Genomic DNA, 27,638 nt, shown 5'->3' with positions numbered 1-27,638 from the left:
TTTAGGTTTTGCTGGATTTGGGCCTATTCCCCTTCTTATACTAATTGGGCTTACTGGATATGTCCTTAAGCCCATTGCCCAGTCCAATTTGTCATTTGCTTGACACAAAAAAAATTTATATCATTTTTTTTTTATGCATATCTCATTTGTTAATGGTGCAAATTTTAAAAAATTTATCTATTTGTTTATCTTACAGTGATGTTTGGAAAATAAAAACAAAGTAATACATGATATTATTACTTTTAATTCTTTCTTTTTTTATATATAAAATCATTGTTACTTTCCTTACTTTCAATTGATATTTATCGTATTTTTTATATAATAAAATCTACAAATGTATGTCCCACCCCGTGTAAGTTATTTTTTGCTTAATACCTCCATGTAGATTATTTTTTTATCAATACCCCCTATTGTAATATTATGTTTGGTATAAATCACTATGTAACTTTTTTTTATTAATAAAATTAATAAAATAATAAAATAAAATAGAAAAATAATCTATGAAGTCAATTACTTCATTCCTTTTATATTTCAGACAATCACACCATTTTCTCTGTTCGATAAGTATGAAGTTTAAGAATAACTTTTTTTGTGAACAATTAAATTACTATTTTTATTTTTTTTTTTATATTCCTTTTAAGGTAAGTATTTTTGTTCAGAGATTCTTTAGCCTTCAATTTTGTTTTGAAACATATTAAGCCTTCAATTTCTCAGTTCCACATTTGGCCAATTCGTTCTATATAATTTTTTTTTATAAGCAACTTGTTCTATAGTATAGTCCTTCGAGGAGTTTCTATTATTTTATCAGTATATTTGTTAAATATCACATGAAAAATTAGACAAACAAAAAAATAATGAGTAAAAAAAAGAGTACAACATTTATTAATAATAGTAAAAAAAACATTTATAAGCATGATTTACACCAATAAAAAATAATATGAACAAAAAGTGTTTTTTAATAAGTAAACATGATTAAAAAAAATGACAATAAAATATAAATAAATATAAATAAATACTTAAACTTTTTTTTTTATAAGCAACCATTTTTTTTTTTACAATACTATTACAATTTTTAAAACTATAATGTAAGAAAATTAAACTTATTTTTTAGGAAAATGTTTCGATAAACATCATTTAAATACAAAGCTTATATATATATATATATATATATATATATATATATATATATAAATGCATATAACATCTTCAAAAATAAGAAAATAGAACAACGAAAAAGTTGAAGATTATCTCCTTGTAAGCACAAAAAAGACGGGCACCTGGTGTAAAATAAGAAAAGAAGATTATCTCCTTGTAGGCACAAAAAATAATAGCATCAAAATACAAAAATATACTATATAATATTAAACTTGAAAAAAAAACATTGAAAGAAGAAAATAGAACAACGAAAAAGTTGAAGAAAATGAGAGTGAAATCACCCAAAAAAAAGAATAGAGATAAAAGATTGCAAAAAGTATAATTTTGAATTGCAATAGTGTGTGAAATCGGTTGCAAATCACAACTATTTATATTAATAGAATGAAGATCGAAATTATAAATGTCATTTAATAGCAATTATCTAATTGACAAATTATGGGGCAAAATGATTTTGTTTCTAAAATATAATATAATAATAATAATGTAATGTAATAATAATAATAATGAATAAAATATCAAATAATCAAATTAGAAGTAAAAATTGACATTGTCATTAAAAAAATTGAAATGTATTCAATTGTTTCCTTTTGAATGATTATTTTTGAATTAGCATTAAATTTTGATTGAGAAGGACACAAAAAAAAAAGTAAAAATTGACATTGTCATTAAAAAAATTGAAATGTATTCAATTGTTTCCTTTAGAATGATTATTTTTGAATTAGCATTAAATTTTGATTGAGAAGGACACAAAAAAAAAAATTCCTTATATGAGTACATACATTACATAATTTCTATTGAAGTTCTCAAAGGTTGCCACATAGGAAAATATGCTCTCACAAGTTGCCACATAGATTATGATAAATGAGAGGATGCCATATATGAGAGTGATCAAGAGAGAGAAACTCCTAAACATATAAATAATAGATAGATGCATCGTAATTTAAATATCGGATTTTTCATTTTTCAATATTTAAATAGTATGAGTTTAAAAACTAAATTATTTGACTTAAAAAAATCTTGATTATAACAAAAAATAAAAAGAAATTAGTCTCTGTAAGTTTTTAGTCTTTATTTTAAGAGGCTAAAATCAAATATTCAAAATATTACATAGATGAATTTCAACATGAACATTTTACAGCATTATAAATTAAAAAAACATTATAAATTAAAAATAGAAAGTGTTATATTTGCAAAGATCCAAAACAAAGAAACATTTTTACAATGATCAAAACCAAAATCTTTGATACAAGACTATTTACATATTTATCTCTATTTTGAAATATACATTTGAAAATAAATTGCATTCGGTAAAAACCCACTTGGGTTGGTGCATTGGTATTGAATTGGGACCTGGGATGGGAGTGTGCTCCTCTTGAGGTCTGAGGTTCGATTCTCTCTGGCGCCAATTTGGGTGGACTGATTTAGCTTCTTCAAAAAAAAAAAAATTGCATTCGGTAAAATAAAAACTAAAGTGATATGAAATATATCAAACTACTTGATATTAGGTTCGATCCCCAGCTAATTATAAACTAAAAAAATATACCAAATTGCTTGATGAAAAAATAGAAATTGACGTGATGTTTAAACCATTTTTAAAACAGTGATATCCATTTTTGAAACCATAAAATTTATTTTAGAATTCATTTTTCAATTTAAAAAATAAGACTATTCATCTTAAATCATTATTATTGCTATTAACATGTGACACCGATATATTGGATGTTGAAAGCGGAAAATTACTCCGTGGCAATATGCTACTGTGGCATGTCAATACCACATGGCAATAACATTAGTGACAAATTACTCTCATAATTTTTTTAGTAGATAGATATAATTGACAATAATTATATTGAGAATTTATACATATAAGAAAAAAACAGTTAGAGTTTAAACTTTGTTAAATCATTTGATTTAACAATTTCGATAATGTTAGTAGTTCATTTAAAATTTATATGGACAACTACTGTGATGATTCAGTAATGATAAGGCAAATGGAATCTCTAATCTTTATTGATCATAGCAAGGCCTTATATAGCAAATGTACAAGCTTACAAGTTAGTTACAACAAACTTAACTAACTCTAAACAGATTACTTGGGCCTTAAGCTACAGCTGCAGCCGCGCGTGCCTTAGCAGCAGGCCTGCTCATAGGCTTGGCAAGCTTGCTTATGAGCATTGCAGTTTGCTAGGCTTACATTGATCAACACATATCTAACATTGCCTCTCCTAAACTGAATCATATCAAGGCTTCAGTTTATGTCTTCAAGCTTACACAATCCAAGCAAGTCTCTGAATTTGCAAAAACTCTCAAGGGACAAGGCTTTAGTCATGATGTCTGCAGTTTGCTCAAAGGATGAGCAGTGCAGCAGCTGTATCTTTCCATCTTTGGTCAAATCTCTGAGAAAATGAAACCTAACATCAATGTGCTTACTCCTTCCATGCATCACTGTATTCTTTGACAGTTTGATTGTTGAACTGTTGTCACAATACAGAGTAATGCAGTCTTTCTTTCTGCTGCTGATGTGATCAAGCACTCTACTTAGCCAAATGGCTTGACAAGCAAAGTTAGCTGCTGCTATGAATTCAGCCTCAGTAGTGGATAGGGTTACAATTGGTTGCTTTTTTGATGACCATGACACAACTTTTGAACCAACCATGAACACATACCCTGATGTACTCTTTCTATCATCAAGATCTCCTACATAATCTGAATCTGACCAACCAATAAGCTCATCATCCTTTCCTTTCTCAAACCACAGTCCATAGCTCATAGTCCCTTTTACATATATAAGGATTCTTTTCACTGCTGCAACATGTAATTCTATAGGCCTCTCCATAAATCTAGCTACCAAGCACACTGAAAATGCTAAATCAGGTCTAGTGGCAAGCAGATACATCAAACAGCCTACCATCTGTTTATAGCTAGTTGAATCACAAGCTATTCCATCTTCATCTTTCTTCAATTTGCTTCCAGGCACAATAGGGTTGCAGACACTATTGCAGTTTTCCAAATTGAACCTTTTCAGAATTTCACAAGCATATTTCTGCTGAAACATGAAGATGCCTTCTTTTGTCTGTTTTACTTCAATCCCAAGGAAGTACCTCATCTTTCCCAAATCAGTCATAGCAAAATTTCTTTCCATTGATGTTTTGAATTTTTCAAACAGGTTTTGATCATTGCCTGTAAAGATGAGATCATCTACATACAAGCTCACAATGATAATTCTCCCATCTGATTCTTTTTTTACAAACAATGTATGCTCATGAGTACACTTGACAAAACCTTCTTTACTAAAGTAGGCCTCAATTTTGCTATACCAAGCTCTTGGAGCCTGCTTTAATCCATAGAGAGATTTCTTCAGTCTATACACCATCTCCCTTTTCTCCTTCTGATAGCCTAATTGTTGCTCCACATATATTGTTTCATCTAACTCACCATGCAAAAAAGCACTTTTCACATCAAGTTGAAACACATACCAGTTGTTTGTTGCAGCTATAGCTAGTATTGTTCTTATGGTATCCCATCTGGCCACAGGTGCAAACACCTCATTGTAATCAATGCCATGTTGCTGAGAATACCCTTTAGCTACTAATCTAGCTTTATGTTTCTCAATCTTTCCTTCTTCATTGTACTTAGTCTTATACACTCATTTAACACCAATTTTCTTTGCTCCAGCAGGTAAGTGTGTCAGTTCCCAGGTATCATTGCTTTCAATTGCTGCTATTTCTGTGTCCATAGCCTTTTCCATACTTCATGTTTAGCTGCATCATTGTATGTTATTGGATCTTCACTAGGGCTGAAAAAGGCTCGACTGTCACTACTTTCTCCTGTTTCATAATCTCCAATTTCATAATCATTCAGATAACCAGGTTTCTTTGAAACTCTTTTGCCTAGTTCATTCACCTCATTGTCTCCCTCTTCTTCTGAATCAAATACAGTTAGATCCATCTCTTCACTGAGGGCATTGCTGGCATTACTAGTATTATCTTCTGCATCATTTGGATTATCATGATGATTACTTGTTGAACAAGTTTTTGTATCAACTTCACAGTCAATCACTTGATTACTTGAATTTGATTTATCAGCTACTTTGTTCTCCCAATTCCATTGCTTTTTCTCATCAAACTTGACATCTTTGCTGACAAGAATTCTTCTCTTTATAGGATCATACAGCTTGTATGCTTTTGATTCTTCACTTATACCTAAGTGAACACATATTATGCTTTTGTCATCTAGCTTTTTTCTCAGATTGTCTGGTATGTGCACATAAGCAATGCAACCAAAAACTTTGAAGTGGCTTACAGATGGTTTGATCCCACTCCAGGCTTCTTTTGGTGTGACATCTTTTACTGCAAAAGTGGGGGATCTGTTAAGTATGTGCACAGACCAGTTTACTGCTTTAGGCCAAAATGTCTTTGGTACATTTCTTTCACTGATCATGCATCTAACCATATTCATTATGGTTCTATTCTTCCTTTCAGATACTCCATTTTGATGAGGAGTGTAAGCAGTTGTGAGTTGCCTTTTAATTCCATGAAGATCACATAATTCACTGAACTCATTTGAAGTGTATTCACCACCTCTGTCTGTTCTTAAGCACTGAATAGACTCTTTTGACTCATTTTCAACCATTACTTTGAATTTCTTGAACATTGCTAGAGCTTCTGACTTTTCATTCATGAAGTAAATCCATGTTCTTCTGCTCAAATCATCTGTGAAAGTAATGAAATACCTTTTCTTTCCATTGGATTCAGGGTTGATAGGTCCACATATATCTAAATGAACAAGTTCCAATTTGGTACTAGCTCTCCATGAACTTTTCTTTGGCACATTCTTTCTCTGTTGTTTACCCTTCATACAGTTGGAGCATTCCTCATTTGGTTGCTTCAACTTTGGCAAACCAGTCACCATTTCCTTATGAACCAGCACATTCATATCCTTGAAGCTGAGGTGACCATATCTCTGATGCCATAAGTTGGCATTGACATGACTATAATTTGATGTTTTCATGCAGTGAGGAACTATAACTGGTGCTTTAATAACAAACAGTCTATTCAATGTCATATGTGTGGCCATGATCAACCCTTTTTCCTCATGAAAAACTTTGCAAGTATCATTCTTAAAGATAACAGTCAAATTCTTTTGCTGTAATTGACCTATGCTTAACAAATTATTCATCAGGCCAGACAAATAGTATACATTTGTAAGTACTTGAGTAAAACCTTCAATATGCAATTTCAAGTTACCTTTTCCTCAACTGCCATCTTTGAATCATCACCAAGCTTGACTGAATCTTTGAAAGTGCTATCATACTCAAAGAGCCAATCTTTATTCCCAACCATATGATTGCTACATCCAGAGTCTAAAAACCACAGTTCATTCTTTGCATCAGATTCTTGAGCCTAACTAAGCTTTGTTTCTTGAGCCATTAGTAAGATCTACCCCTTCTCATTAAACTCAGCATACTCAGCATAATTTGCATTGTCTTCCTCCTAGTTAGGACACTCTGATTGGAAGTGACCTAATTTATGACATTTGTAGCATTCAACCAATTCTTTGTTGAATTTTGGTCCTCTTCCTTCACGAGCTCTGCCTCTACCACGACCCCTTGCATTAGAGTTATCTCCTCTACCACCTGAGCCTCTTCCACCATTAGAAACTTTCAGAATCTGCTCTTGTTCATCTCTCTGATGCTTCATTCTTTGTTCTTGAACAAGCAAACTACTCTGCAGCTGATCCACAGTCATTGTGGTGGTGTCATTAGACTCTTCAATCGAACAAACCACATAGTTGAATCTTGAGGTTAAAGAACGCAAGATCTTCTCAACTATTGTGCTCTGAGTGATGGTGTCACCATGACTCGCCATCTTGTTTGCAATACTCAGTGTTCTTGAAAAATAGTCATCAATGGATTCACCAATTCGCATGTTCAGAATCTCAAATTCCTTCCTCAGAGCTTGCAGCTGAGCTCTCTTGACCTCGAGTGAGGATTGTTTCAAGAATTGATCTTTCAATTGCTTGAAACAAGTAGTTCTTCGCCTTCAGATCCTTCAATTTGCTCTCATTCGCAGCTTGAATTTGATCTTGTGTTGCTCCTACAGGAGCTACGATTACTCCATCCTCGATGAGACTCCAATACTCTTTGGATCTCAATAGATTCTCCATTAACATTGACCATAGTGTCCATCAAACTTGGGAATTGATGGTTGCAGATAATTGCTTGATTCCGCCATGGAAGCTTCAAGCAAGAACACGATGAAACTTTGTAACTAACAACGGTTATTCAAAGAACTTGATCTTTTAGAAGGTAAACTGATACCAATTGATAAGGCAAATGGAACCTCTAATCTTTATTGATCATAGCAAGGCCTTATATAATCAATGTACAAGCTTACAAGTTAGTTACAACAAACTTAACAAACTCTAAACAGATTACTTGAGCCTTAAGCTACAACTGCAGCCGCACATGCCTTAGCAGCAGGCCTGCTCATAGGCCTGGCAAACTTGCATATGAGCATTGCAGTTTGCTAGGCTTACATTGATCAACACATATCTAACAAGTAAGTTATTAAATAATTATTATAATTTACTAATATTGTTGTAGTTTTTGGATTGTGACATGTCATGTAGTAATGTTGTAGTTCAATGCCACATGACAATGCTGGCATCACATGTTAATGTCACGTGATGATGATGTACGTTGAGATCAACCAATGACAAGTGGCATACTAAACCTATGTGGCCACAATGATGTCTTGCCATTTCAATATTTGTTGGGAGTGAGCATGAAAAAGAGGATGAAAAGTATCTACAATGTGTCAATATCATGTGGTAGTTCTGACGTGTAATACCAATAATAATAATATCATGCGGTAGTTGCGAAATTCTACGGGACATCTATCAAATTTCAATGTACCGAGATACATTAGATCAAATAATTATTTAATAAGATATTATAATAACTAAATTCTATTTATCAAAATTGTAAAAAAATAAAACTTTATATTTTTTTGAATTTTTTATCCCTCATAATAGTTATTATTGAGACTTTTTAAGAAAAAATGTAAAAATGTTAGCATAATGCTTATAAAATAATGAAATCGTGTTTTTTTCTTATGAAATCATCATTTATGAAATATAATAATCGACAAATAATATTTTGATACATAAAATAATCGTTAATTTAGTAATTATTTTATCTAATATACCGGTATATTAAAATTTGATACCGTGCTGGTTACCGTCGATAAAAATAAAATGAATAACATGTGGTAGTTCTGAAGTATAGTTTATTTATTTAGATGAAAAGTATAGTTCTGCCTCCAAAATCCAAATCTCCAAAGAACGGGACAATCTCTAGGGAGATTTTATCTGATACAACTAACATTTAATGCAAACTCAACGAGACATCACATACCTATTATCGCAAGGGTCTAATTAGCCTAATATATAATAAAAAATTGTAATATTAAAAGATATTTTAAAAAAAAATTTATTGTAAGCAAATGATGCGGGTTTGATTTCCACCGTAAACAAATTTATTTTTTATTTTTTAAATTTAAAACTGCAATAAAAAGAGAGGGAAAATGAGCGAAAAAAAAATTAAGTTTAGGGTTAGCTTATCAGAATAAGCTTAGAATATATAAGAGATAAAAGAACATTATAAATACATTTAATATTATGTTAACATATTAGGATTTTTAACTTTAATCACAATTGAAGCACATGCTCTAGTGGTTGAAAAAGTTTATTGTAAGCAAATGTTGCAGGTTCGATACTCACAGTAGATAAATTATATTTTTTTAATATAAAACTACAATAAAAAGATAGGAAAAATGATTAGATTTAAGGTTAGTTTATCGGAATAAACTTAAAATATAAGAGATGTGGCGCTAATGATTTATGTCATGTTATCACTTTTATAACAAGTCACAATAAAGAGGGGTAGAAAACTCAATGCAACAGTACATTGTTAATGTAACAACCCAATTTTTAAAATTTTAATTTGAGATTATAGTGAGGGTAATTGATGGAATAATAATTCTAAGTGAACAAATTATTACAAAATAAAAATCATAATTTGGATATGGTATATGATGAGACTTAGCGGTATAAATTCAAAGGTAAAAGTCACATGAAACTTAAGCATTTTTATGTCATGATTCAAAGAATGATAATATTAGGATTAGATATATTAGAATGATTTCAAATGTGCTTTTATTTTTTAACTTCAGAATAATACACTACATTATCTTCATTTACCTTATCACTTGTATAGCTAATACATTATTACCTCTCACAAAATTTATACTTGAGAAATGATTGAGAGCTAGCAAACTTAACTCATTTCTATACATCCATGATCCATCATCACAAAGGTCCAAGAGTGGTTCAAATGGACTAAACAATTCTTTAAAGACCAAGTCTTCATTGTACATGACTTACATGCCATCATCATTTTCAAATTTTTCTCTTCCTACCTCCGGATTTTTTTCTATCCCCCATTTTTCCATTTTTGCCATTGTATAAAAACTTCGGAACGTATTTTCTGAAGTTTTTCTAATTCAAATTCTGAAAAAATTTAAAAAACCGAAGTTTTTTTCAAGACAAAAAAAATTCAAAAAACGCGTTATGAAATATTTATTCAAGGGCAAAAATGAAAAATCGAAGGTGGAAAAGAAACACGGGGCTGGGAAGAGAAACACCATTTTCTCTTCATAGACTAAAGGGAATAAACTTATAAGCAAATAATTGTTGGGTTGTGAGGGGAAGTTTCATTGGATTAAATTGACATACTCGGCAATGAACGATTATACAAGTAATTTGACACCATATTTTTCCTCAAAAATTTAAGGCATTAAATTTATTGGTTCTCTCACTTATAAATGATTCAACTTTAACTCTTCCAACCAATGTGAGACTTAACTCACACTTGATAGATCTCAACATCTTCCATTAAGTGTGAGTCTATCCGTGTCTGCGATCCAGGAGCCTCACTGGATTATATCAGCACATTGGATATTGAGCATTTACACAAGTCTCTTCCAACCAATGTGAGACTTAACTCATTTGATACCACACTGTTACCCAAAACGAGAAGAAGTAACACACAATATTATTTACCCCGGTTGATCCAACGTTAGATCATCTCTCTACACAGAATTTCACTCCTAAAATACAAAGAAAAAAATAACCGGCTCATTGTAAAATAAAAAAAATAAATAAAGAAAAAAAAAACCAAATTCTTATACATCAAAGTTGGCGTGTAGCGTCTGGGAGAAAATTGCCTACGCCTAATAGCGCAAATTATTAGCATAATAATAGAGTAAAACTCTAAGCATATGGGAGGCAATCTTCCACGCCGGAGCATAAACTACATGATGTTCCAAAAACATACTCCCTCCAATCACATTTATAAGAAAAAAACACTTCAAATTTTAATCACTATTATAAGCAAAAGTTAATTACTTTTAAACTAATTAATACTACTATTTCTAATATACCCCTTATTTATTTCTATTTTTTTAGGCATTTTTACACTTTTCAAAAGGAGTAATATAGTAAACTTAACTCATATTTTGCATTAAATCAAAAAAATTAACTAAACTTAACTAAATTTCGTAAACACTGCGTAAACAGTTTTTTTTGCTAATATTTATGTCTGGAGGGAGTATTTTTTATATTTTCAAGTAAATTCTCCGCAGTGAAAAATCAAAGCAATGGAAAACAAAAGGAAACAAACAATTTTTTTGACATATACATGAAAGTTGCCTGTTGATATGAATCATTGTCTTCTATAGTTAATGTCTAAACTAAACAATTTACAAAGTAGATGTATTTCAAGTGACATGTTAGATCCACTTATTAGTAAGTTTGACTTTGACTATTAGACATAAATGACTAACTTGCATTAACATACTCAAGTTAAAGGCAACTCATATTTAGATCGGTTAAGAGAAAAAAATGAATCTAAAAAATAAGTCAAGATGCAAAAGATGCATGTAATCCAAATTTTTAATACTACATTTGCTAATCGTTGGGCTTTGATGGGTATTATTGGATTAGATTGGTACATTGAGCTAAGAGCAACCATACAAATGGTTTTAACACCACACGGTTACTCAAAATATTAAGATATTGGGTTTATGAATTCTTTCACTTTTTATGTTGTTCAACATCAACTCTTCCGATTAATATGAGACTTAACTTACACTTGATATATCTGAACTCTGATACACTTTAAATCGACACATTGGACTAAAAGCAACCACACAAGTGATCTAACACCACAATTTCACAAATACTGTTGACTGCATCCCAACTACTTCCTCCAATCCTTTTTACTATGAACACTTTGAAAAAATCACAATATATTTTTTCTCATTAATAATTCAAAAATTTTATATTTTAATCCAAAACTAATCCTAGATTTGCATGAGAAATAAGTCTCTCTAATTTATGCATTAGGATTAGAATGATTATTTGATTTTATTTGATAAAGGTACAAATAGAATTGTGTATTTAATAAAGAATAAATTTTAAAAGTGTTTCTTATAAAAAAAAGACTAAATTTTATTTTTTCAAAATATTCCTTATTAAAAAGGCTTTAATACAGTTTTGATCCCCCTATTTTGAAAAACCTGAACTTTTGATCCCCCTATTTTAAAACTCAGCACTTTTGATCCCCCTATTTTAGTTTTTTGTTAGTTTTAGTCCCCCACCTCAATTTGGTCAAACTTTTGCTAATGTGTCATGTTCACTGATGACGTGGCATTGTACATGTGGACAACTTGCTATGATGATGTCAGAAAAATTGATGACACACAATATTTGACCTATAGAGATGCAAGTTTTGCAATGGGATTCCTTAAAGATGGTCGTGTTTACATCAATGCAATCAAAGAAGCAAAAGATTGGGGCTCGGGACACTATCTAAGGAAATTGTTTGTCCACATGTACAAAGCCACGTCATTAGTGAGCATGACATATTAGCAAAAGTTTGACCAAATTGAGGTGGGGGACTAAAACTAACAAAAAACTAAAATAGGGGGATCAAAAGTGCTGAGTTTTAAAATAGGGGGATCAAAAGTTCAGGTTTTTCAAAATAGGGGGATCAAAACTGCATTAAAACCTATTAAAAAAGACTGGAGGAAGAACTTGCTAGTACGTTGAAACCTCGATCTCTTTAAACAAATATAAATCATAAAAACGGAAGCCACTAAGAAGGAATGAGCATGTGGAATTTAATGCCACCAATCTCACTTCAGTTGTAGTGTTAGACATGATTCACTTCTTATGGCGCAAGGAACGCGCGCACTGAAAAATATATAGTCCTCTCTTCCTCTCATTTTGGTATCCAATTCATTGCTATAATTCTCATTTCAAACATGGCAAAAATAGTGTTAATGTTAATGTCCCTTTCCCTTATCTCTGTCCTCCCTTTACTTACTACAGCAATGTTCCATGTCAAAGGTTGTGTTTATTGTGATACATGTCGTGCCGGATTCGAAACCAACGCCACCTTCTACATTCAAGGTAAACACACACACACACCACTTAATTTAATGTTCTTGTGTTTGATATGTGTCGAGAAGCATGCTAGAGCCGAACAAATGAACCAAATACATTAGTTATTGAATGAACTTAAAAAATGAACATTTGCTTATATATAAGACCAGAGGAAGTATTCGAGTAATATTCCTAACGAATCTCAAACTATGTCTAACAATGTGTATGTTATTGTGACGCGCGCTTCTTAATTTAGGTGCAAGAGTTGGAATTCGATGCCAAGACAGAAAGACTATGAACCAAGTTTTCTACACAGAAGGAGTGACAGATTCAACAGGAACATACAACATTATAGTTGAGACTGATCACCATGATCATATTTGCAAAACTGTGCTTGTTAAGAGTCCAATAGCAGGGTGTAATACTCCAGATCCGGGGCGAAACAGATCCAGTATTGTCCTTAGTCACTACAAAAATGGTGTTCTCAACCATCTTCACTATGCAAATTCTATGGGTTACTTGATAGATGAGCCATTGCCTCAATGCCAAAAACTCCTCAAATATTACTTGTCTGATTCAGATATTTGATCAATAACATTGATCTGTTTCTGTTCTGTTTGTTATGTTTTATTCACTAATAATTACTAGGATATGTTTCTTTTACTAGTGTTGAAGTATTTGTACTTGTGGACATCATAGAAGGTGTACTAAGTTCTAGTTACTATTTACAATTACGTTTTACTTTGTCTAAGTAATTAGGCCACTTGATTGTGGTATATATTAATTAATTATAATTATTATAAATGATGTATTGCTGTTGATGTTTTACAATTTAATGTGGCAGTTAGTTACTAGATTCAATTTTTTGTTGGTAGATAAACGAAATGACAAACCATTGGAAACTCATACATACAAAGTGGAGGGATCAGGGTTCGAACTCCGATCATAGCGTCAACCAAACAATTTCGACATTTTTATTAGTTGAGCTAGAATTTGTGGACGTTTCAATTTAGATATGTGTTGTTTAAGTATTTTTATCAATGAATCAAATTAATAAAAGGAAAATGTTGTTTGTCACTAAAAATAACTCAAGAAGAATAAACAAACAAATTGCATACACTTTGGATGAATAATCCATCCTAATCTCAGAGTCAGACCTATCAAGAACATAGCTCTTTATTGCATCTTTAAAAATGGATCAAGTTACAACTTAGAGGTTTCATGAATCATGGAAATATTATTCTGATATTTATCATCTCTCTTGATAAAACACTCAAATACATTCCACTGAGAGATACTCAATAATTAAAGAAGAAAACACTACAATACATTCTAGTATCTCCTATAATTACTTTATTCTTAGTAACAAATATGAAAAGAATTAGGATATATCTAAAAATATGGTAACTAGCTTGCTAAGGCGACGCTGTGTCAAAACTCTTGAGGGAGAGTTTCGGCGACAATTGTGATTATACCTGACTTGACAAATTAGTCTCTGCAATTGCAAGCATAAGATACCTAACCAGCTAAAGAAATAAATCTAAGGCATTACAACAAATTAAAAGTGTGACATAGATACTAATATATAAATAGCATGGAGACAAGATAATTAACTGCATTAAACATGTTAATTAGTCTTGCTCTGGATGGTATTGATATTTAAAGTCCCAAATAGAGTTCTCTTCCTCTTGATCTTGAAGATAATGCACTGAATTTTGAGGAATAACATCTATGTTATGATTACCTTTCACTATTTCAAGTGCAGCTTCCATATCATGATCATCCACATCATTCAACCAATGTTCTACATCCCATCCAAATTTCCCACCTTCATATTCAATCTCTCCCATTTTCATCCAATCATCAACATTTTCAACTCTTGCTTCACAATCAAGAAAATTAGCCAAACTCATAGGTAATTTACTTTGTTGTGGATACTCTGCATCATCACCACCAACATCAAACACACACTTTCTTTTCTCGTTTCTACTACTACTGCTACTACTACTATTGCCAGAGCTTTCACCTTCCTCCGAAATAGACATTTTAAAACACTTATTAGTGATACCAAGCAAGGCTTCTTCTTGATTCATAACTTTAGACCAAGTAGCACTATCTCTTGCTGTCATCTTATCTTGCAAAGTTTTCGACTGAGTAACCAACCTCCTTAATTTCTCCAAATCAGGTGACATATGTTTTATAACACTGGCCAAAACAGAAACTTTCCAAGCCTTTTTAAGGTCATGTGGTTTCTTATAAGGTGGTGGGCCTTGTTCTTGCGCCGTTAAACCTTGTTCGCCCCACCAATTTTCCAATCCTGTGGGCCATCACGGAGGAGATATCCCTCTCTCCAGAGGGAATCTTCTCTGTGGTGGCACACAGTGTTGCATTAAAGCAGAAAGAAGCGAACCAAGAGTTGAATCTTGTAAATCTTGGAGGAGATGTATGTAAGAATTCGGATCAGCCATCATAGTATTAAATTGTTCATCTTGTTCAAGAAGTGGCAAGTATTTCGCAACAGCAAGAGGCGCGCTATGATCAAAACGGATTTGATCTTTCCACCATTCGCGTAAACTATCAGATGAACCTGATACCGGTTTCCCCTTTTTCGGTATAATTCCATAGACAAAACCTTTGGAAAATGAGTGATAGTGAATAATTTTATAGATAGAATAAAAAGTGTGTGATAGACTGATAGTGAGCTTGTAATTTCACTAATTTGGCCATGATGATGTAGTCATGTTTAGTCATAATTTTTTGGGAATTGAATGGATAGGCTGAGACCTTTCAGTGAAGAGGCCAGAATAATTTTTCTAAATTTGTTTGTCGGGCGCATCTTGACAGAAATTAGATCAAATTGGCAAGTCTTATGAGTTGGTTTAATTTAAAACAGCCTACTCTAAATTTTCCTTGAATTTTTTATTATCAAATCTAAGGCTGATATTCCACTAGATCATAAATTGACTGCAGAGGATCCTTTCTCGTTCAACTGGTTTAATCTCGGCTAACATGATCTAATGGTATGGTATAAAAACAGGTTAAGAATCCTGCGGTTTCAAGATCTCACTATTTCTTTGCTGTAATTTTTTCTTTTTCACATAAAAAAATGACAAATAGCTAGAGCCGGGTATATGGACCAAGGTCCGCGGACCGACCCGTTTAACCCACAGCCCGCACGAACTTAAGACCAAATTTTTTTGGCCCGTTTACATTTTTGCCCGTGTGGGTTGGACAGTTAAAACCGCGGGTTATGCGGGTTAAATCCACGGGTTCGCGGGTTAGCCCGTGGCCCGCCTTCTTTTTTTTATATAATTAATTACAATATTTATCAAATATAAATAATTTGGTCCATGTCCAAATTCAACATTCTTAACCACAAAAAAAAAAGACTTAGTCTAAACCCTAATTATAAAAAGCAACAACACACTTCAATTTTAATCACGTAGACAACAACACAAAACATCAGGATTCAAACATGTTTTTCTACTTATAATCTTTTGTTTTTTTCATTATCTTTTACTTTGTTTTAGTTGTATATACATTTGCTAGTATTTAAAAGATACATGTCCAAATGGGTAGTTATTTTTCTTGGGGGTATTTTCCGCTATTATGTTTTGAATAATTTGGTTATCTTGATGTGATTTAGTTAAGTTGAATCTGTTAATCTTTTTATGCTTTTTTGGGTACATGTAAAAAGTTTTTCTCACTAAAATGGATAGTACAAAAATGACGATAAGAATCAATTGAGTTTGATTTTAGTTGCATTACTTACAAAGAGAAGATAGGTAAATTCAATGATATCACAAACTTTATTTATTTTTATTTGTTAGTTACAATTTATGGTGGATTCTAAGGTGAGGATTCTATCAAGTGTCTGTTGAAAGTACAAAAGTAAGTTTTAGAATTATCGTCTCCACAGGGACTAGTGTGATATTAAAAACCGTTCAACAATTACCATAATTTTAAGTGAAGTATTTAAAGTTTGTTTTGTTGTAAAAACTTGCAAAAGCATATAAATGCAAATAAAAATGTGATTAAAGATTCAGAGAGAAAAGGTTGTCGGGATTAGACTTCACTCTTTCACTTATATGTACGTTTCTAAAACATTCATATATATTTTAACTAATCATCAACATATCACGTATTGCTCACGGATGTTTCTGTGTCCAGATAACGATAAGAATCACGTTATACTTATTAATCCTCGATGTCTCGATTGAATAATTAATATAACGACTAAATTGTATTATTTAAACTCCGATGTCTCGAAACATTTGAATAACACAACAGCATTAAGTTTCAATACAAAAGTGAATATTAAAAACCTAAATCTATGTCTAGAGTTTTAGGATTTAAAAAGTGATTATCTTTTCCATTTGATTCAAAGTGAAATATGTCTATAACAATTCAAATCTTAAAGATAAACATGCAAATCAAAGATAACACTAAGTTGATGATAAATTAAAACATATATAACATGATTAAGAGTTGTACATATTTATGAATGAGCTACACCTAATCCCAACAACAAAAGATTTAGCCACTCATTGTCATGGTGGTAAACTTACAAATGTGGAAAGAGGAACAAAGAGTGCACATCAATCCCTTGATCTCTCAAGTTGGATGGATCCACCTTCCCTTGCCTATGACCTAAGCTTAATTCTAATTTGATTGCTTTGTCTTTGAACTCTCTGAATTGTCTGGTTTGTAATGAGAGTGAATTGCTATTTATAGGCATCAAGTGGTCGCTCAGCCACCAACTTGGTCGCTCAGCCATCAACTTGCCTTGGTGAAGGGTTTTCTTGACACGTACAAAAGTTGAAGCTTGATGCCCAAGATTTCCTTCAATTTGGTCGCTCAGCCACCAACTGGTCGCTCAGCCACCAACTTGGCTTGGTGAAGAGGTTATTTGACACGTGTGGAATTCTTTGCTTGTTTCCCAAGATTTCTTTTAAATTGGTCGCTCAGCCATCACCTGGTAGCTCAGCCACCAGCCTCTTGGAAAAAGAATTAAATTTTTGCTCCTCTTTTAATCATGAAAGCTTAAAAAGCTAGGATTAGGACATAAAACATCTTTAGTTAAAAAGTACAAAGTTTTGGGGTTTTAATTATAAATATCTTTGAAAATAAGTCGATAATTGCCTTAATTGAATAAGAATTTTAACTACTTTTTGGCACTTATCAACTCTCCCCAACTTAGGACTTTGTTTGTCCTCAAACAAAAGGTAATATCACAATATAGACAAACTTAAAAATTGCGATCTCAAGAGTGGGTTTGTAATCAATCAAAGTTTGAAAATCTTCTTCTTCTAGCATAAGTAAAACAATGCCTACTAAAGACTAATCCTCAAAATATTCAAAGAAACAAAGCATGATTATGAAGTGATTGCTATGCCTAAGCAAAATTCTCAACATTCTTATCAAACAATTAAGATTCAAGTGTTATCACAAATTTCTCACAAATATATCACTCAAGGGTAAGTGTTTCACTCCATCCAAGCAATGTGCATGCAACAGTTTAATTCAAACATTTATCCAAGCAATATCACAAAACATGCTATCAGTCGTGGATCACTAAGGACTTTATAAAGCTTGTAACGGGGCTGGGCTAAAAAAAATTCATTGTTTTTCTTTGGATTCAAAATGCCTTAAGGATAAGAGAGCATAATTCTTGAGAATTTCATCACATAAACTATTCATCCTCTTTCACATTCCCCATTCTTTCTTTTGGTAATTCTTTTTGTATGCCACAATCTTTTTTTTTTTTTTTTTTTTTTTTTTTTTTTTTTGATGATTGAATGACTTCTTTTGATTGTAACATCTTTTTCAAAATTCTTTTTCTTTTTCACAATTACCATTTTCAACTACTTCTTTCTTTTTTTTTTTTTTTTTTTTTTTTTTCAAACAAACAAATAACCTCTTTCTCCCCAACTTGTTTTCAACCCTACTTAAATTCAATGCTCAATCATCCTAAGACAAGGGTTAAGTCATTGTTTTTCTTTATTGTGGTTCAAGGGTTCAAAATCAAACAAAATTTCAAAATTTTTGGCTCAAGGGGGGTAGCAAAGGATCACACTAACTCACAAGGTAGGTTATTTTGGCTTAAGTAGTTACCACTCAAAAAGAAACAAGGCCTTGATCATATCCACAACATCAAACACATCAATGACAGCAAGATTAAGTTAAAATCAAATGAGCATACACAATTGTCGGCTCTCAAATATTTATGTAAACAATGGAAAGTTCACACATTCTCACCCGGCTAGATTGGATAACACAAGCTTCAATCATGTTTAACAAAAATAATGAGAATCATCTTAGGACAAACAACACACTTCAAGAACATATTAAGTTCCTAAGCATATTTTAAACATTAATCAAAAGTTGACATAAAGTTCTACAAATCAAAATTATCATGCTTGATCATTTGATTTTACAACCCATCCTCTTGATTCACTTAAAATTTTAAAGCTTGTTTCTAACATACATGCATAAATTAAAACTATTTTTACTTAGAAATTTAAACACATGCTTCCAAACTATTTTACACAGATATTAAAGTTCACCAAACCATACATGCTTGTCTTAAACCAAAACATTTTTTCAAAGTTCATGCATCATAGGTTCACCAAAACATTCTTTTAGAGTGCATGCATCAAGAGTTTTGTTTTCAAAAAGTATACCACATATATCACAAATAAGAAATAAACGACTGAAAGATTTTAAAATATCACTCTTTTTTGGCGAGTTTCAGTCGTTATCTGATCTCCTCTCAAAACTCATCTGAGATTGAAGTATGGTCCTCTTCAGCCATCTCGTCATCGCTTCCACCCCTGTTCAAAGAATCCATCATCTGCCTCAAAGTCGTCTGATCATCAATGTCAAAATCACCAGGATCATCAAATGTGTTTGCTCCACTTCCTACACCAGCACCTGTATCTCCCAAATTAGCATTTGTACCTGAGGTGCTACCCCCTCCTGGAATAAAAGGCCTGTCCCCAGGCCACTGAACATAAGTGGCAAACTGGTCTGGAGTCATGACTGGCTGCACAACCTGAGTATTATAGATGGACTGATGCACAGCCTGCATAGCCCTGTAACCTGCATCATGCAAATCCCAATTATAAGAAACCATATTGTGGAAAGTAAGGGGATCCATGGGTGGGTATCCTGTGGGAGGAAATGAGGGAGGATTAGCGGGTTGTGGCACAGAAGATTGCCTCCTAGAGGTTCGCCTTCTATGTTTGCAAAGTCGCCTAGCTTCAGCATCATCAATTTCTTTTAATTTGAAATCTACTGCTTCTTCAGGAATAGTCATGTGGGCTTGTTCTTTAATTAAGCCCATTATGAGGCCTGGATATCCTAAAGAAGCATTGCCTCTGAGCTGGGTTGGTCGGAGTCCGGTTAACACTATCTCCTTCATTTGATCAGCAATTACCCGAGCAACATCTATCTCTTTGTTATTTTCCACGAAATGCATGAACTGTAGCACTCTCATAGTAGCATCTGAGGTGTGGGAACGAGGGATGATATTATGAAGAGTGAAAAGCAGCAAAAGTTGGCTTGGAATTGTTAAATCCTCCTTCAAAGCACGGATAGGGTGAGTGTTGTTTCGGTTCCACACGAACTCATGTCCAGTTTCCAATAGTGTCTGGGTGATAGCAGGAATGTCCCAATTTCTTTGGACTACACTTCTGGTATAAGCACAGTAAGTATCAGTGGGAAGGTCACTTGGTTGGCCAAGGAAAGTGTTAATTGTATCTCGGTCAAATCTGATGGTGTGTCCTCTCACCATGGTTTTGAAGGACACTGGATCTTGATCGTCCAAAGACATGGCATTAGCATAAAATTCACGAACTAAATCCTCATTGATCTCTTCAACTGGGCTGGCTAAGACGCCCCAATTCCTTTCATCAATAATCTCTTGGAAGCGTGAAAAGATGCCTCTCCTTTCAATTCTAAAAACATTTTCTCCCCAAATAGTTCTTGCTTCCAACTCTTCGAACCGAGCGTATTGTGGGTGGCCAAGGAAACGGATGGGATCAATTTGGGCACGTGAAGAACTACCTTGGTTGGTTGCTGCTTTTTTTGGTGCCATTACCTGTTTACAAACACAAAGTGTTACATGTGCAAAACAGATCAGAATGTGAAAATTTTTCAAAACTGAGGCCTGGTCGCTCAGGCCAGCAATGGTGGCATAGCGACCAGAACAGGAAGCAGGCAAAAAGTTTCATGGTCGCTCTGGCCAGCAATGGTGGCTCAGGCGACTGGGCAGAACAGGGGAAAAAATTAGCGGGTTAAGCCACATTCAAATTGAAAAACAGAGCAATATCAAACAAAGTTACAAATAAACACCCATTTCATCACAAATACTCAATTAAATGTTGAATAAATCACAACTAAGTATGTAGAGCTACATGCATTTCTCATGACCTTTTAACAACTTATGGGTAAGTGATTTTCAAAGGTTTTGCCAAAACATGCACAAAGTGTGATTTCTATCTTAAATAAAAAAATGGGTATTTCCTAAGTAGAACATGTAACATTGAAATGGTTTTGCCCCTTTCTAACCCTAACCTTCAAGATTCAAAATTTAATTTTGAAGTGAACATACCTTTGAAAGATGAACTAAAATAAGAATAGAAGGTGTGGAAGAGATTGCTTAGAAATTTGCTTGAAATACTTTGAATTTGATAAATTTTTTGAAATGGAGTTGATTTAGAATGAAATGTGGAAGTGGGTGTTTAGAGAGAATGAGTTTTGGGATGAGAAAGAGTTGGGGTAGTTTGTTTTTAGGGTTTTCTAAGCAAAAACCGTGTTTTGAGTGGTGAGGGTGATGAGTCATCAAGTGACTCAGTGAGTGGGCCAGCTGGCGCCATTCTGCAGAGTGCAGGTGTCACTCTGGTCGCTGAGCCAAGGATTGGTGGCCTGGGCGACCAAGCCAGCAAAATGGTGGCTGAGCCAAGAATTGGTGGCCTGGGCGACTAAATCTGAATTTTTGCCTAGTTCCTTTATTCATGTTACCCTTGCTGAAAAATAAATAAAAAAAACAAGGTTGGGTTGCCTCCCAACAAGCGCTTGTTTAACGTCATTAGCTCGACGCCTTTTCGTTGAAATTATGGATCGGAAAGTGGCATTTTTGTGGTGAACCGATCAAATTCGCCACCAAAATAGAGCTTGAGCCTTTGTCCATTGACAGTCCATGTATCCTTTGTCTTTGGATCCTCCAAAAGAACTGCACCATAGGGTTTTATTTCTTTGATTCTAAAAGGTCCGGACCATTTTGATTTTAATTTTCCGGGAAACAATTTTAATCTTGAATTGAACAAAAGAACCATTTGCCCGGGCTTGAATTCTTTACTGAGAATTTTTTTATCATGGTAACTCTTGACTTTTTCTTTATACAATTTGGAGGACTCATAAGCTTGAGCTCTCATTTCCTCAAGTTCATGTAGCTGCAGTTTTCTCTTATCTCCTGAAAAACATGGATCAAAGTTAAGAAATTTCAAAGCCCAATAGGCTTTATGTTCTAACTCGACTGGCAGGTGACATGCTTTGCCGTATACCATCTGGAAAGGGGTGAGACCTATTGGTGACTTGAAAGCAGTTCTGTATGCCCACAATGCATCATCAAGTTTTGAAGACCAATCCTTTCTTGATGTAGAAACCGTCTTTTCAAGAATCCGTTTTATCTCACGGTTTGAAACTTCTGCCTGCCCATTTGTTTGCGGATGGTATGGGGATGCAACCTTGTGTCTGACTCCATAGTGTTCAAGGGCTTTCTCCAGTTGTGAATTACAAAAATGTGACCCTCCGTCACTTATGAGCACCCGAGGAGTTCCAAAGCGAGTAAAAATGTTCTTTTTGAGAAATTTTATCACCGTCTTGCCGTCAGCTTTAGGTGATGCAATTGCTTCAACCCACTTTGATACATAATCTACTGCCACAAGTATATATTCGTTTGAGAATGATGAAGGAAATGGGCCGACAAAGTCAATGCCCCAACAATCAAACACCTCAACCACAAGAATGTTTTGTAATGGCATTTCATTCCGCTTTGAAATTCCACCCGTCATTTGACATTTGTCACATTTCTGAGCATGCTGATATGCATCTTTAAACAATGTTGGCCAAAAGAACCCTGATTGTAACACTTTTGCAGCTGTCCTTTCTCCATTGTAATGACCCCCATATGGTGAATTGTGGCAATGCCATAGAATGCTAGTGGCCTCCTCAGTAGTAACGCATCTTCTTAACAAGTTATCAGCTCCTATTTTGAACAAATACGGATCGTCCCAAACATATTGATTTGCATTACGGAGGAATTTCTTCTTTTGATGCCAATTTAAATCTTCCGGAATCAATCCAGAAGCTTTATAATTAGCCATGTCAGCAAACCACGGTCTTTCCTGCATCATTAGTAATTTTTCATCTGGAAACTCCTCACGAACTTCATGCTCATGCTTGGTCACCTCTTTGTTCACCAACCTTGACAAATGATCAGCTACCAAATTTTCTGTACCTTTCTTATCTTTGATCTCAAGATTAAACTCTTGCAACAAGAGCATCCATCTAATGAGTCTTGGCTTGGAATCAGTTTTTGTGATGAGATACTTGATAGCTGCATGGTCAGTGTATACAACAATTTTTGAACCAATTAAATAAGAACGAAATTTTTCCAGCGCATACACTATTGCAAGCAATTCTTTTTCTGTTGTTGCATAATTAATTTGAGCTTCATTTAGTACTTTGCTTGCATAGTGTATAGCATGAAAAATTTTGTCCTTTCTTTGACCAAGGACTGCACCAACCGCATAATCACTAGCATCGCACATAAGTTCAAATTTAAGTGTCCAATCGGGTGCTATGATTATGGGTGCAGTGGTCAATCTCATTTTTAATTCTTCAAAAGCATTTAAACAAGAGTTATCAAAGTTAAAAGACTTATCTTTATTAAGCAGGTTGCTTAAAGGCTTTGCAATTTTGGAGAAGTCTTTGATGAATCGCCGGTAGAATCCTGCATGGCCAAGAAAACTTCTGATTCCTTTCACATTGACTGGTGGTGGAAGCTTTTCAATTACTTCAACTTTTGCTTTATCCACCTCAATACCTTTTGCAGAAATTTTGTGGCCTAACACGATGCCTTCCGTTACCATGAAGTGACACTTCTCCCAATTAAGAACCAAGTTAGTTTCCACACATCGCTTCAGAACGGTGTCCAAATTCTTCAAACAGCCATGAAAAGAGGGGCCAAACACCGAGAAATCATCCATAAACACTTCAATGCATTTCTCAATCAAATCAGAAAAAATAGCTTGCATACATCTTTGAAATGTTGCTGGAGCGTTACACAACCCGAATGGCATTCGTCTGTACGCAAAGACACCGAAAGGACATGTGAAAGCTGTTTTTTCATGATCCTCGGGGTTGACTGAAATCTGATTGTACCCCGAATATCCATCTAGAAAGCAATAGAACTTCTGACCGGATAATCTCTCAAGCATTTGATCCATAAATGGTAATGGAAAATGATCTTTTCTGGTTGCTTTGTTGAGTCTCCGGTAATCTATACACATCCGCCACCCGGTGACGGTTCTTGATGGAATCAATTCATTTTTGTCATTCGCAATCACTGTTATCCCTCCTTTCTTTGGAACCACCTGGACTGGACTAACCCAAGCACTGTCGGAAATCGGATAGATCATACCAGCTTCAAGTAACTTTACCACTTCTTTTCTTACAACCTCCTTCATTGTTGGATTCAATCGACGTTGAGGCTGTGCAACTGGCTTATAATCATCCTCCATCATAATACTATGCATACAATAAGATGGACTAATACCTTTTAAGTCGGATAATGCCCATCCTATTGCTTCTTTGTTGTTCTTTAGCACTTGGATCAGACTTTCTTCTTCATCTTTTGATAGAGAATTACTGATTATTACTGGTTTTTGACCATCATCTCCAAGGAAAACATACTTGAGGTGTGATGGTAGTGTCTTCAGCTCAAGTTTGTCTTTTACCGGCTTTCCATCCTCCTTCAACTCGTCAATCTTTACTTTTTCAGGTTGAGGTAATTCTTCAAAAGCATCAAGTTGCTTCAAGAAGTCCTCAATCTCTTCTTCTTTCTCGGGGTCAAGTGCTTCGAAAGCATCTGTCAAGGCCTGTTCAAGAGATGAAGGTCTATGTGCTTGCTTTCTTACATCTAATATGGCTTCTTCAGTTGCATCAAGTTTGAAGCACATATCTTTCTCATGTGGATGCTTCATAGCTTCCCACAAATTAAAACTAACCTCTTCATCTTGAACTCGAACTTTCATCACCCCGTCATCAATATCAATCATCATACGAGCAGTTTTCATGAATGGCCTTCCAAGAATTAACGGAACATCATCATCCTCTTCAATATCCATCACCACAAAGTCTATAGGGAATATAAACTTATCAACTTTTACAAGAACATCTTCAGCCATTCCCGATGGACGAGTGATGGATTTATCAGCAAGTTGCAACGTCATTCTTGTACGGGTGATGTCAAGACCACCAACCCGTTGAATCACCGATAAAGGAATAAGATTGATGCTTGACCCTAAATCAATAAGGGCTTTTCCAACATTCACATTACCAATGGTAACCGGCAACGTGACTCTCCCCGGATCTTTTTCTTTTGTCGGAAGAGTTCGTTGAATAATGGCACTACAGCTTGCATCAAGTTGAATAACTTCATCATCATTGTACCTTCTCTTCTTGGTAAGGATTTCTTTCATGAATTTTGCATATGTTGGCATCTGCTCCAAGGCTTCGGAAAATGGAATGTTAATTTGCAATCTTTTAAAGATATCCAAAAACCTTGCATACTGCCTTTCTTTATCCTTCTTTGATGGAGCATGTGGATATGGCAGATGTTGAGGTAAACTACCCTTTTCTTTTCTCACTTCAAGATACTCAAAGTTTATGCTCTCTCATCCTTAAGGCTTTTTGAATCCAAAGAAAAACAATTATTTTTTGTAGCCTAGCCCCATTACAAGCTTAAGAAAGACCTTAGTGATCCATGATTGATAACATGTTTTGTGATTTGTTGAGATGTATGTTTGAATTGATTTGTTGTGAACACATTGCTTGGATTGAGAGAAACACTACACCCTTGAGTTGAAACACTTGTGAGAATTGTGATTCTAGTTGATTATCTTGTTGATTTGGAAAGCTTGAAATCTTACTTGAATTTTGAAACTATTTCACATTCATGCTTTGATTGTTTGATGATAATGAAGGTTTGATTTTGAACTTGCAATAAATTGAAAATCATGCAAACTTGAAATGATTGAAATCCAAAGTTTTTTTATCATAAATCTTGATTGAATTGTGCACTAATGATGTTTGAACCATGTTTTGAAAGTTTATTGTGGACTTTTGTTTGAGGACAAACAAAGTTCTAAGTTGGGGAGAGTTGATAAGTGCTAAAAAGTAGTAAATTTTCACATATATTTTAAGCACTTATTGACTTGTTTTATAAAGTTATTTCAAGTAAAAACTAGTCTTTATAGCTAAATTAATATTTTAGCTATTTTAACTCATTTTCCCTCACTTTTATAGATTTTGTGAATTTATTGGGAAAATGGAGACTAAGCAAGTACTTGGAGACTAAGCAAGTTTATGATTGGACAAGAAAAATAAAGAGGCAACTTTTGTCCTTTGTTTAAACACACAAGAAGATTTTCTATTGGACCAAAATTAGCAAAGTACAGCACCGTTTCTTTTGACTCTTCACTAACTAAGTTGTCTTGGTTAGAGCAGTATCACATGTAGTCTGAAAAGCATGATCAAACCGCCTTCCTTCTACAAGTGGCTTACCATCCATAGTTACTTTTCAAGCCTATTTAAGCATTGCATCACCCATTGTGAAAAAAATTCAATTCATTCCATTCACTCTCACAACACGACCAACACGAGAGAACAGAGAGCTAAAAACATAGGAGAAAGGCAGAGAGTGAGCGAACGACGGAGGAAACGAGTTGGATGCACACCAACTGTTCGAGAAATCAACCGGTGCTGTTATTTCATCTCTTTTCTTACTTGTGTAAAGCTACCATGGTAATGAGTAGCTAAAGACACTTTTGTTGGGATTAGGTGTAAATTACTCTATTAGTATGTATTTCTATTGATCATGGTTTTATATATGGTTTTAGTTGTCTCTCAATATTGATGTTATCTTTGTTTTTATTGTTTTAATCTTTGATTTGAATTGTTATAGACATATACCTTTTGAATCTAAGAACTAGGATAATATCTATTGAACTCTAAATTCTAGACATAGATTTAGGTTTAATATTCACTTAGAGTATCGAATCTTAATGCTATTGTATTGATTGACGATCCGAGACATCGGAGGTTAATAGATGCAATAGATATCTCGGCGTTATCTGGATACGGAAACGTTCGACGAGCGATACGTGATAATATTGATAGATGACTAAAACCTGTGTAACTGATTAGGGGAATATGTATGAATGAGTAATTGAAATACACCAACTGGTCGCTCAGCCACCAACTTGGCTTGGTGAAGAGGTTATTTGACACGTGTGGAATTCTTTGCTTGTTTCCCAAGATTTCTTTTAAATTGGTCGCTCAGCCATCACCTGGTAGCTCAGCCACCAGCCTCTTGGAAAAAGAATTAAATTTTTGCTCCTCTTTTAATCATGAAAGCTTAAAAAGCTAGGATTAGGACATAAAACATCTTTAGTTAAAAAGTACAAAGTTTTGGGGTTTTAATTATAAATATCTTTGAAAATAAGTCGATAATTGCCTTAATTGAATAAGAATTTTAACTACTTTTTGGCACTTATCAGTGTCTCACCGGTGTATCACTTAATTTCACCGTTGGATTAAATGAACTTACTGTATCTAATATTTCATTACCACATAGGATCCAAATTCTTTCTCTCTTTCGCATCATAACTTCTCTCTTAGCATCACCC

The 27,638-nt window shown here is 33.9% G+C and overlaps 1 protein-coding gene and 1 pseudogene across 1 annotated transcript; one reads left to right on the top strand and one right to left on the bottom strand.

Annotated features, from left to right (window-relative positions):
- Positions 1-12,421: 12,421 nt before the first annotated feature.
- On the top strand, positions 12,422-13,391 carry LOC123903954 (protein DOWNSTREAM OF FLC-like). The gene is made up of 2 exons (XM_045953642.1): positions 12,422-12,690; positions 12,920-13,391. The coding sequence occupies exons 1-2, from the start codon at positions 12,543-12,545 to the stop codon at positions 13,249-13,251; spliced, it is 480 nt and encodes a 159-aa protein (XP_045809598.1). The 5' UTR covers positions 12,422-12,542; the 3' UTR covers positions 13,252-13,391.
- Positions 13,392-14,162: 771 nt separating this feature from the next.
- LOC123904979 lies at positions 14,163-15,499 on the bottom strand (annotated as a pseudogene).
- Between the last annotated feature and the right edge of the window lie 12,139 nt (positions 15,500-27,638).

The sequence above is a fragment of the Trifolium pratense genome, linkage group LG2 (genome assembly GCF_020283565.1).
Source record: "Trifolium pratense cultivar HEN17-A07 linkage group LG2, ARS_RC_1.1, whole genome shotgun sequence".
Lineage (NCBI taxonomy): Eukaryota > Viridiplantae > Streptophyta > Magnoliopsida > Fabales > Fabaceae > Trifolium > Trifolium pratense.
The sequence above is the reverse complement of the archived record's forward strand: the minus strand, read 5'-3'. Positions and strand labels throughout refer to the sequence as shown.